At 38.4% G+C, this 12,928-nt stretch overlaps 1 protein-coding gene across 1 annotated transcript; it reads left to right on the plus strand.

The window, feature by feature from the left end:
• The first annotated feature begins 659 nt into the window (after positions 1-659).
• On the plus strand, positions 660-6,117 carry LOC100030119 (SRY-box transcription factor 17). The gene is made up of 2 exons (XM_001379669.5): positions 660-4,233; positions 4,803-6,117. The coding sequence occupies exons 1-2, from the start codon at positions 3,906-3,908 to the stop codon at positions 5,705-5,707; spliced, it is 1,233 nt and encodes a 410-aa protein (XP_001379706.1). The 5' UTR covers positions 660-3,905; the 3' UTR covers positions 5,708-6,117.
• The last annotated feature ends 6,811 nt before the right edge of the window (positions 6,118-12,928 follow it).

Here is a 12,928-nt window from a genome sequence, read left to right on the forward strand (position 1 = left end):
CATTCAGCGTGTCTGTTTTGTTTCGTCCTAGAAGACGGGTAAATTCATGAGTTGGTCTCAAAAATATATTTTTTAAAAATCTGTTTGGCTTTTCCCAAAGAGCTCCTCAGTATTTAGCTGGCTGAGCTGGGCACAGGGCTTTCCTCTACGTAACACTGATGGCTAACCGGGGCTATTTGCAGAATGATACTTCCATACAGGTATCCCCCTTCCCTTTAAATTAGTTATTTCCGACCCCCTGCTGAGGCCGGTTTGTGCTGCTGCTATAGTAGAGTCTAGGACCTTCATCCATTGAGGGACTCAAAGCAATCTAGCAGAGGCAAGAAGGTGCAAATGTAAAATGCTAGCATTTATTTGGGCATAGTGTATGCTGTGTGTGTGTGTGTGTGTGTGTATTTTTTTTTTTTACTGAAACTCCCTGCCTCACCAAAGAAACAAAACAAAACAAAACAAAAATCCTCCAGTGTTGAGAAAAACTGGTTTTCAGGAAGCACTCCGGATGTTTGCTGCTTTTCATGTGGCATTTGTGGCTGGCTGTGATAACACTTGACCACTTCCATCGCTACGGTTAGTAATGGGACTGAAATAGAAATGATTCCTCACAACAAACTACAGGGTTTGATAAGGTCCAAAAGAAACGACGGTACAGTTATCAGAAAAGAATTAATGCCAAAGGGAGCAGGGATTGGAAGTCAGGGCTAAACAGACATGGGGAATTTCTTCTCAAAGACTGAATTAGACCAATGCTGGACTCTGGAAGGGTGATAGTATTATAGAAAGGAGGTGAAAGCTGAAGATCCTGATAAAGCTTTGGTATAGTAATCCCATTTGATTTCTCGTTACGCTAATTGGGCCAGAGATTTTGTGTAATTAGCTATTGGGAGACTAGTTGCGAGATGTTAATAGGATAGTCATTGCTGGCTGTAAAGTTTGCTTTGTCTCTCTTTAAAATTTTCCTTTCCGGGCGGGTTTCGTTTTATTCTAGCAATGTTTATGAAGTAGAGCACCAAAGTGAAGAAAATGTCCGAATGTAAGTCAATGGATATATGAAGCTGATTTCTCATCTCTAGAAAATTTACTTTTGGTGCCCAGTTTTTTAAAAAGGGTCTTCAGAAGGATTTATTAAGAAATCTAACTGTCCATTATTCTTTCCTTGAATTCAGGATGATTCCCTTTTCCCCGTATATGTAATTTGAATAATTCTCTTTAGTCCACCTGTCTCTATTAAGGAAGATTCCCTCAAAGTTAGCTATCATGATACAGACTACTAGTCAGCAAGTTAAATTAGAAGCAGCTGTATGTTTGCATGACCACTAACCTAAACAACCAGCATATTTCTGTAGAATTAATACTTTAAAAAACCAGTATCAGAAACTGGTGGTCCTAGTGAATTTTTGATGCCCTGCCTTATATAATTGTATAGTCCTAAAAATGTTTTTAGGATTAGTTTCTCAGTTAACTTAAAATAAAATTTAAAACTATGTTACAAAACCCACCAATAAAACCACCATTGTAAAAATTATTTGGAAGGCCATTTCTTTTCAAATTTACCTAGTTAAAATAATACTTTTGCAATTCTTTAAGCTAATATCTCTACTTTCTAAAATAGGAATCTTAACCTTTATGTTATTTTTCCTTAGGTCAATCTGGTGAAACCCATTGGATTCCTTCAGATAACTGCTTTTGTAAATGCATAAAATTGAATGCACGTGATTATAAAGAACTCAATTATATTGAATTAACTATCAAAATTAAAAAAAAAACTTCACAGATCAGAGCTTAAGAATCCAAATATTGAACTATTTATAGATTTTGTTTCATTTGTCTTTCTTTTAGAGACACCTCTTAAAATCTAGCCCAGACACTCTTTCTGAATGGGGAGGTGGGAAGAGAAGGGGAAAAGAAGTCTTCAGGAGAATTACGGGAATGAGAATTCAAAGCTCAGAAGTAGCACCTTTGTTATTGTTATCCATGCCTTGGGAAATTGGATGGGAGAAATATCCCTTTTGGGAAGGGATTCTCTAAAGAAGCACCTTGTTTTTCGAACTGAAATGATGAAACTAGAGTAAAACCCTTTCCCACTTAATGCTGACATTCAGGTGACATAACAGAACAGAATTTCTGAAGCTGTGTAACTGGTCCCCTTTTGGACTGTAACATCACACAAAATGGGATAACATCAACTTCTGAGCTGAAGAGCATTCTGTGCTTTTTTTCATTTCCAGATGATTTTTTTGAAAGTAAGGGAAAAAAACCCCAAAACCTTTCTCAAAATTGAAGGTGTTTGGGCAAACCGAAGGAAAAGGTTGGGGTGGTGAGGCATAAACTTCCCGGATCTTTTATTCTGATTGGGTTTAGATGCTGAATTAAAACAAATAAACAAACAAAACAACCCCAAACCAAAAAACACAAAAAACAAAAAACCCAAGCCACCTTCTCCCATGCCCACCCCCACCATTTAGATCTATATATTTATCACCTAGTCTTTACGGTTCTGGAGTTCTGAAGACAGAATTAGAAATTTATTTTTTCCAACCTCAAATTTCAGGTCTGGTATTCCAGTTCTTTTTGTTGATGTTAAATTATTTATTTTAATAAAGGCATTCATATTTTAAATAGGACATAAAACAAAGGGTAGCAGACATTGGCTGACAGCAGTCTGACTACTGAAAGCCACCTTGAGTGCTAAAGTTAGTTTGTAATAACTATAGTCCAAACAAAGCTGTCCTTACCCAAATAAGGCTCTCTGATCTCCTGTTTACACCTGGACATTTCCAGATAAGTGCTGGATTTAATAGCAGCCTGGAGTAAATTCTGAAAATATTCAAGTCTAGACCCATAAAACTCACATCTCTGACTCAGACTTCAGATACCAAAGGCAGTTTACATTATTTATTAGGGATGTGGAAGAAATGCCTTGAAACAATCTATTTACAGTTAAGAAAACATTTGAAACAATTTTCCAGTCACAAACATACTATTATGATTTCTCTTCTAGAAAAAGGGCATGAAATTTTAAAACAATTATAGCTAAACTTTGTACCTTCCTCTCTCCTTGTTTTTGAATAGCCTAGGAGCTAAAAGAAGTATACATTTCAGTTGAATTGGGAGAGATTTCAGTCTACAAAATATTAATTTTGTTTTATGTCATATGAATCAACATGGAAATAAAGCATTGTCGAAGGGAAGCAATAAGAATTTAAGTAGGAGGGAGGACTTTTATTCTGTATTTTTCACCGGCGACTTTAAAGACGCCCAAACAAGCACCTCTGAAGAAGATACCTAAGCTATTTCTCTAGAAGGAAATGAAGACATCCCAAAGTCGGCCAAATAAGCAGATCGTTTCAGACTTTATTTAAAAGAAAATACAAGTGCTTTTGTACTTCATTTAAAAAGAGCAAAGGAGGTTTTGTCCACAAGCACTAGTATTTATTTATTTTTAATTGAAAAAGGTTATAACTTTTGAAAATCCTGAAGCTTGTGCAATCAATTCAAAAACTGAAGTCCCCATTTTCCGGTGCCTGGATGTCTGGTTCCCTCCAGTTCACACCTGCTCAGGTAAAGCCTGGCAAGCTTCAGCGACAGCTTGTGGCCAGAGAGGTGGCCCAGAGCCTTGGTCAGGGAGGGGCGTCTGACACCTCGTGGGAGTCGCCCCGCCCCTGGAGCTTCATTGGTCGTTTGGGTGTAGAAAGGGGAGCAGTTGAGGGGAGGACTCTCGCAGTGTGGCGGTGGCAGTTGGGGGCGCTGGTTCCTGAGGTGACTTGGTCCCTGCAGTCGGGGCTTCCTAAGAGACCGATAGATTTTCACTGGCCGTCGCACTCTCCATCTTGTCTCCGACTGGCCACGGGGGTAACCGTCGTGTCCCGGCTGAGGGCGTGGGGGCGCGCGGTCTGGGCGGGAGAGCCATGAGCAGCCCGGATGCGGGGTACGCCAGTGACGACCAGAGCCAGGCCAGGTGTACGCTGCCCATGATGATGGCCGGGATGGGCCCCTGCCCTTGGGCAGAGTCTCTGAGCCCCCTTGGGGAGATGAAGGTCAAGAGCGAGTCCGGGTCGGGCCCTGGGACCGGGGGCAGCGGGACCGTTGCAGCTGTGGGCACTTCTGGCCGCGGTAAAGGGGAGTCCCGCATCCGGCGGCCCATGAACGCGTTTATGGTTTGGGCCAAGGACGAGCGCAAGCGTCTGGCGCAGCAGAATCCCGACCTGCACAATGCCGAACTGAGCAAGATGTTGGGTGAGTTGGGATTCCATGTTCGCTTTCCTCTTTCCAGCTGTCCCTCCTTTCCCTCTACTCCTCTTCTACCCTTTAAATTGATTTTCCCGGTCTTGAAACTTCATTTTGCCCTTCTAGTCCCCGTTGCGCAGGTCACCGGAATTTTCGGGGGAGGCTATTTTCGGGCTGTATATTGCTTGGAACAATTTTTGCTTTCTCTTCTGAAATAGGGCAGATTCCTAATTCTAGGCATTCCGTGGCAGAGGGACAGAAATAGAGGAGGAAAAGGAGAAAAGTACTAGAGTTCATACTGGAAAAGTAAGGGATATTTGGAAAGGGCAGGAGGGTTCGGATTACGACGCTTCTCAGGTTAAGAAATTTAGCCGTGTTTTTTTTTCTTTTTTTTTTACACTAAGGGTTGTCCTCTCCTTAAAGAAAGGTTTCTCCTTCCTCGGATGTAATTCCTAGAGGTTGTTATTCTCTTTTCTGCCTTTCCTTTTAACGGACTTATTGGAAGAGTAGAGGGTGGGCACTGCCAGCTAGTGGAGAATGACCAAGTCTGCTCTCTCTTCCTTCCCCTGTCCTTGCAGGGAAGTCCTGGAAGGCTTTATCTCTGGCTGAGAAGAGGCCCTTTGTGGAGGAGGCTGAGCGACTACGTGTCCAGCACATGCAGGACCACCCCAATTACAAATACCGACCTCGGAGGAGGAAGCAGGTGAAGAGACTGAAAAGAGTGGAGAGCGGCTTCCTCCATGGTCTCCCCGAGCAGCCCGGCTCCGGCCTGGGTCCAGAGGGCAGAGTGTGTGTGGACAGCTTGGGACTGCCATTTCATGAGCAGGCCTACCACCAAGGTCAGGGAGTGCTCCCTCCTCAGATGGGCCACTACCGGGACTGCCAGAACCTGGGTCCAGCTCCCCCTCAGTTTGACAGCTACAATCTGCCTACCCCTGAGGCTTCTCCCATGGATGGCATGGAACCAGATGCAGCTTTCTTCACCTCTTCTCTTCAAGGAGACTGCCAGACAGTGCCCTACAGCTATCCTGTGTCCTCTGAGTACTCTGTGCATGCTGAGCCTCACTCGGGTCCTATGCACCACAGACACATGCAGGAACCTATGGCCCACTCGTTGCAGGGTCTGATGGGCGCCTCCAACCCTCTGCATATGTATTATGGTCCCATGGGCTCTCCCCAGGCTGGGGGCAGTGTCCGAGGCTTCCAGATGCAGCATCAGTCAGGATCTAGTCAGCCCTCTCCTCCTCCAGAGGCTCTGACCTGTAGGGATGGCCTGGATGGCAACCAGCCTGCTGAGCTTCTTGCAGAGGAGGACCGTACAGAATTTGAACAATATCTGCACTTTGTGTGCAAACCAGAATTGGGGCTAAGTTACCAGGGACATGACTCTAGCCTCCCTTTACCTGACAATCATGGGGCCATTTCCTCTGTTGTGTCTAATGCCAGTTCTGCAGTATATTACTGCAACTATCCAGATGGGTGACACATCTCCCACTCTCTCCTCCAGCCTGTGGGCCAGCAGCATAAACAGTGTTACACACTTCCTGCAGGAGCTAAGGAAATCCTTTCCCTCCCCCTCCCCTTCTTGTGTTTTCTGTGTTTTTTTTTTTAATTGAAACTTGTCGTGGCACCTAATTTATGGTAATTTATTTGACTAATTTTAGCAATTTCCTAAAGAAAATGCAGGGTTTTGGGGGTTCATTCTATCAGGGATTTGCTCTCAATAGTTTTTTCCCCTCGTTGTTATTGTCAAAATTGCCATTTGTAAATTGGACTTTACCTGTTCTGAGTAATGTGACCCAAAATGCCACCCATGCTATAAAAATTCATATTGTTAGTGAATATTTTTGGCTTTTTATTAATACTTAAAATAAAGTCTGAAATTTACTTTTCTATTGTTTTGAGTTCCCAGAAATTTATTACTCATTACTAATTTCAAAAGAATTGAAAGTATTTCATTCATGTGGTAGTGACTTTTATTAGGAATGAGTACATATGTATTACACATGCTAATTTAAATAAGGATCTGTAAAATGTGGCTATACCATCAAATCAGTTTGTAATTCAATGAGCTGCCATGACTGAAATTTATTTCACATTCCACTTTTTAGCAGACACTTTTCCATACTAAATAATTGGCCCATTGATGATAGGCATAGGTAATATTGGGTTTTCAGACTCGTTTTTAAGATATAAGATAGTTTCTATTGTTAGTGAACTGATTTCTGTTTTGAGTTAATGGATTCAATTTTTAATGCATTTAAAGTAGATTGCATATTGAAATTAATAATCACATTATCAATAACAACATAAATTTATTTTGGTAAGCCCTATTAACTAGCAGCTGAGTTTTAAGACCTTTTACAGTTGCCTGTTAATCATATTCTGTGTGTTCTCTGGTCTTTGACAATGCTATTACCTAGCTGTTTCCCAGAACCAAGTACACTTAACAGGTAACATTTTCAAATCTCTAAACCATGAAGCTTTTTTCCCCCCATGCAACCAGTTTTAATAATCCTAATTATTGACCAAGCATCCTCTTAATGTTGCTTCTAGTTCCATATTTGCATTTAAGTTACCTCATAGTAAACCTGAACTTTAAAATCCAAATTTTTTTTGTTTTCCTCTATTAAGATTTCTTTTTTAACATTTAGCTTTTAACATGGTTACTTAAATCCCCCTCCCCAACATGGGAAGTAGTAGTACTTGTGCTGATGTGTTGTTAAAATTTGAATTAGAACAATAAATGCCTTAGGCAGAAGGGAGGGCAGGCTGGGATTGGAAAAAGCAAATGGTTTTTGGGAAGGGTGTCACAAAACTGATTCCTGAATTTTATCATTCTGTTAACTTGAACATAGTTTTCATAACCAAGTGCGTCTCAATTTTGATTTGAATTTTGGAAAAATAGTAGAAAGGAGAGAGGTATAGATGGGATGGATGACTGAGAGGGAGCAGAAAAGAAAATGAGAGGGTAGAGTTGATGTTGTCTATATTTTATTTATTACTTACATCAGTATCAATCTGAGGTAGTTGCTCTTTCATTTCATATGGTCATATGTAGAGTGGCAGTATTGTCATCTAAAGAAATAGGCAAATTTAGTTTTCAGGTGAAATATTAGATCAATAAATTCCTTTTCCACGCCATCAACTTGTTTTCTATCTTGGATCACAGCAAGGGATGGCAGATAAAATTGAAGAAGAGAAAAGGACCAAAAGAGCCAAAGCTGTGGGAGAATATATTATGGTGGGAAGTTCAGCAGTTAAGGATTTAAGCAAGGGTGGGCACTACACACTGAATACTTGTTCTGGTTTTGCATCTCCACTCCTAGGGATGGAAGTTAGAGAGAATCTCATCTGAGAAATGATGTTCTTCTAACTTCCCCCTTTTTTTTTTGCTTGGGGAAGAGTTTGGGAAAGGTACCTTAGGGGAGGAAATAAGAAAAGAAGGAAATAAGCATTTGTGTAGCTCCTACTAGGCTGGCCACAGTGCTAGTGCTTGTTATAAATATTTGATCACAAATGAACGCACGAAAGAAACTCTTAGATCTCAGACATTTAAAAATGATTCTTCATATGATTTTAGACTTAAGAAAACCAGTTACTACAAATTTCTTATGTGTAAAGCTCATTCAGAAAAGTTAGCATGGCAGGAAATCTTTAAAAATTTTCACTTGCTTGTTCTAAATTGATATCTTCCTCCAGGATTCTTAATCTAGGGTCTGTGAATTTATTTTAAAAATAATATGATTTCAGCATAATTGGTTTCCTTTTTATAATCCTACGTATTTTCTATTTTTTGTATTTAAAAATATTTTGAGAAGGGATCTGGAGGTTTCATCAAACTATGCTAAAGGGGTCTGTGGTAAAAAAAAGGTTCAGAATTTCTTTCATAAGGTACTTTGCTACCTTTTTTAAAGGCATACTTGGGAAGATCATGCCCTTTCTCTTCTGGAGCAAAAAATAACTAAAAATTAAGGGTTTGATTTCTAAGGTTAAAGAGGCAAATAAGCAACAAAGCAAATCATTCCTCCTCACACTCCCCTCTTTAGCTGGAGGTCTCACATTTTTCCCCCCTATGCTTACATAATCAGGAAACACAGTATTTACTTTAGTGTTACACCATTTTGAAGGTAAAGAAAAGTTATAGTACCACCAATCCAGGATATAGTTACATTATTTTTTGATTTCTTTAAAATGGAATTGTAATGGGGGCCTTGCCTCATTTACAGAAGAAATAACACAACTTTTGGTTGTAAATTTAGAAGACTGGTTTGGGGATTGTTATTAGGTACCAGCAGAGAAAAAAAGCAGAGAATAAAAATGCTGAATGAGAATTATAAGTTAATGAAAAAATAGAAAGTTGGACATAGCTTTTGTGATTGTTTTGAGATCCTTAAATGATTCCACAACAACTTCCTTCCAAAGGATGAAATGATTCTTTGGATGATATTTTTTAAGTAATGCCTAATTGATTTGGATTTCTCAGACCTTTTAACCTGAATATATTCAAACCAGAACTCATTATCTTTTCCCACCTCAAACTTTTTCTTCTTCCAAACTTCCCAATTGCTATAGAGGCATACTAATCTTCTAGTCACCCCATGTCCACAACCTAGGTATTACATTCAATTCCTAACTCTCACCTCCCTGTAGCCACTCTATTGTCAAGTATTGCAGATTTTACTTTGACAGCAACTCTTAAATATATCTCTTTCTCTTCTCAGGCACATGGTAGACCTTGTTTTGTGCCCTTATTGCCTTATGCCTAGACTTTTTTTTAAACCCTTACCTTCTGTCTTAGACTCTATACTTAGTACTGGTTCCAAGGCAGAAGAGTGGTAAGGGTTAGACAATTAGGATTAAGTGACTTGCCCAGGTTCACAACAGTTAGGAAATGTCTAGGGCCAAATTTGAACCCAGGACTTCCATGTTCTAGACCTGACTCTTAGTCCACTGAGTAACTCTAGCTGCCCCTATTACCTTGATTTATAAAATTATTAGAAGTGTTCTTCCTAAAAATTTTAAGAATTTATAGGAGAGTCTCAAGAAATAGAATTATCATTAGGTTTTTTTTAAGACATACAAAATGTTAGTGAAGGACTTTTTGCTAGAACTCAGAATGACAAATTTAATTTTTATTTTAATCTCAAAATCATCTATATCATTAATGAAAACTTGAGGTGCAATCATTGAGATGCTGGTTCTCATAAAACAGATTAATTTTACATTGAAATAAGAAACTTCAGGGAAGAGAGCTAGAATAAAAAGTAGTTTAGGAAATCACTGGCAGAAATGGACAGAAATAATATTCCAGTGGAGTAGCAAAATGCTAAATCACTCTATTGATTGGCTAAATCCAATTTAGCTAATTGAAATACCTAATTGATAAACTCTAAATTCCATAGTTGACTAAAATTTTTAGACTTCAATTCTCAACAGTGACTTGGAGAGTGATTTTAACATCCACACTTTCCTTAAAAAAATTATTCCTATACCTATATTTTCCATGTTTCAAATTATGTTCTTTATCCTACCTCCTCCCAACTATCCCCTCCTCTATAGACCAAAAAAAAAAGGGGGGGGGGAAGGTGAGAAAAAAATTATAAAACCAGAGAACACATGGAAAAAGTTGCTCCTTCCTTTCACCAACCTGCTAAAAGAAAGGGAAAGGTATTTTCCAAACAAATTAATTAAAAAAAAAAAGCTTATTCCCTATTGATGAAAATATGCTTTCATCAATTTCTTCCTGATTCCAGATTATTGAATAAGATAGGCAATATTTCTTCTTGGTACAATTTTCCTTATCCAAGACAGGAGTAATAAAGAGTTCCCAAAGAGAAAAAAAGAGTTTGCTTAAACTTTTAAATTTCTTCCCAAATGTTAGAATCAGTCTACCGTTGCTGGGTTGTGAATCAGATGAAGTTTAGGGCACACCATCCTTCTCAAAGTAAACATGAAAATGATAATATTGGCACTTAATTTTCCTGAGATATTTAGATCATCTTCATGTAAAGAAGTATGTAGTCCAATGGCATGAAAGGAACACTGTCTTTGGAGTCAGGGGACCTCTATTTAAGTTTAGGTTCAGTTATTTAGCTAGTTGCATGACTTTGAGCAAGCTTTCTGACTCTGTTTCCTTAAGTGCAAAGGGGATAATAATACTTTTACTACCTAACTTAGGTTGTGAAAGAGTCAAACAAGAGTGAATGTGGAAGCCCTTAGATATTAAAACATGCAAATTCAAGTTCTTATCTTAAAAGTCCCATGTTCTCATGACCTATTTATGGTATAAATAAAATATCCTCAACCTCCTCTTACAAATTTTACATGCTCTCCCTGCCTCTCTTAGATACATACATACATATATGTGTATATATGTATGTATTTTTTTAAATTACAAAACTTATACCATAACTACTATTTCAGCTTTGGTGGATTCTTTTCTTTTTTAAAAATGAAATGAAATTTTTTCTTAATTACCATTAAACAAACATTTCTTACTTTAAAAAAATTGAGTTCTATATTCTCTCATTCAAAGGATTTTCTTAAACATAAGGTTCCTTACTGGCTGCTTTATGACTAGTATAAATATATAATTATACTCCCCTCAGCACCATAGCCCCATGCATAGCCCCTAAAACACTAACCCTTTAAGCAAGACTTCATAGTGGGCCTTTCCAAAAAAATGAGTTAAAGTCTTACTGAAGGTAGATGAGCTATTCATTTTGCTTAGTGTAGAAAATGCCATTTGTAGTTTAAGGAAGTCACTTCTTTAGACTTAAAGTTCCATCAGAACAAGACTATGTTCTTGCCCATCAGAATCTAGCTAGTTTTGTGGCCTGGTTGACTAAATGTCAACTTCGGTCACATTTAATTTCTTCCCTGGTCAAATGAAAAAAATTAAGACCACAAATTCTGTCCTGATTTCAATAGCTCTGTGACCTTGCAAATAAATCACTCTGTCTCTGTGGATCTGTTTTCTCTGCTATAAAATGAGAAAGCTGGATAAAATTATGTTTAATTTCCTTATTAGATTGGGTGTTGAAATATGCCATCTGAACACACTGGCAAAAACAAAAATTAAAATTCTGCATTTTGAAATTAAGAGTATTTGAATTGTGCTTTTCCTGTTTTTTTTTTTCTTTTTGGGTTTGTTATTATAGCAATAGCGCTTTGAGATAAAAAAAAAGCTACTTAATATTTCTTTGAAATCAAGTTCTGTAGTGCCTTTTTATTCTCTCCCCACCTCATTCAGGTTCCCAGTTCCCTTTTAGAAATTCACTACCCCCTCCACTCTGCTCTCTGTTGGTCTATCACTCCCCTCTTCTCCTTTTTCTTTTCTCCTATAGCCTTTCTGCTATTTTTCCTTACTTGCAGGTTTTGTGCTGAGTTTAACAAAGAATCAAAACCTAGTGATGGTCTTTTCTAGATGTTTATAAAGGTCATCTTCCCTCACTGCAATGAAAGATCTTCTGCCCCACAGTGGTCATTCTAGTTTATCACTGAGTTTGTCACTACTCACCCTCTTCACATATCTCTTACACTTGAGAAATCCAGGAAAATAGTATAATAAGTCACATCTTACCCTTATCTGTACTAACTACATTTTCCTTCTCTCCCATAGTCATGATCTTGACCAACCAACCCTCATTTTCCAGACATATCAGTTTGAGGCATTAAAGCAGACTTTCACTTCATTGATTTGGATCTTAAGACTGACAGAACAGTAAAATCCCCAAAGAAGAGAATAAGTTGTCAGTGTTAGTGTTTCTGTCTTTTCCTAAGGGTTTTAGAAACAAGTCTCTGACATTTCTCTTTAAAGTTCATTTTTGACAAAGGAAAATTTTTGGGGAAATGAAAATGACCTCTTTGGGGGGATTGTGATCTGTTGATATGTGCAATGGAAAGAACAGTGGCTTTGGAGTTAGAACTGAGTTCAAATATCACCTCTGGCACCATACCACCTGTGTGACCTTGGACAAGTCATGTAAGTACTTTGAATCTCAGTTTCTTCATTTGTAGAATGAGAGAGTTGATCACTAGAAAATTCTCTCTGGCATCCTTTCCATCCTGAAATTGATGACCCTGTCAATCCAGAGACTTTAGTTCCTACTCAGATGTTTGGAGGGCAAGGTTGAATGACATTAACTCAACATTTAGTGCTTTAAAGTTACAAAGTACTTTCCATATGCTATCTAATTTGATTCAAAAGAATTAGATCTAGTTGTGTATGGGGTAAACTGGTTGTTATTGTCCTTTTGGGGGTAGGGGGAAGAGAAGAAGGAGAGAAAGGAGAGAGACGTGGATATGAAGAGGGAAGAGAAAAACAAATGAAAGAGAGTGGATAGAGAATGAGGACATATTGTCAGGTATGCATGTATACATTCCTTCTAAGACAAGTTTTGCTCTTCCCTACTGCTCAGTTTTTTTCTTGCTGACGTTTATGCCTGGCAAGTCAGAAGAATCATTACCATCTCTTGAAATCCTTCCTATCCTTCTAGGTTCAGCTCAGGACAATAAAACAACAAAATGAAGCCTATAGAAGAACTTACATTTCAACACTTTTATTTAATTACAAAAAGCCAATATTTATCTGTCTGCATAATGGTCTATTTTTTATGTTTCATCACACATGAAAGAACAATAGTAGCAACTTGTCACAAAGCTATTTCTATCAACTCATCAAATATAAGAATAATATTTC

The sequence above is a fragment of the Monodelphis domestica genome, chromosome 3, assembly GCF_027887165.1.
Source record: "Monodelphis domestica isolate mMonDom1 chromosome 3, mMonDom1.pri, whole genome shotgun sequence".
In the NCBI taxonomy this organism is placed as follows: domain Eukaryota; kingdom Metazoa; phylum Chordata; class Mammalia; order Didelphimorphia; family Didelphidae; genus Monodelphis; species Monodelphis domestica.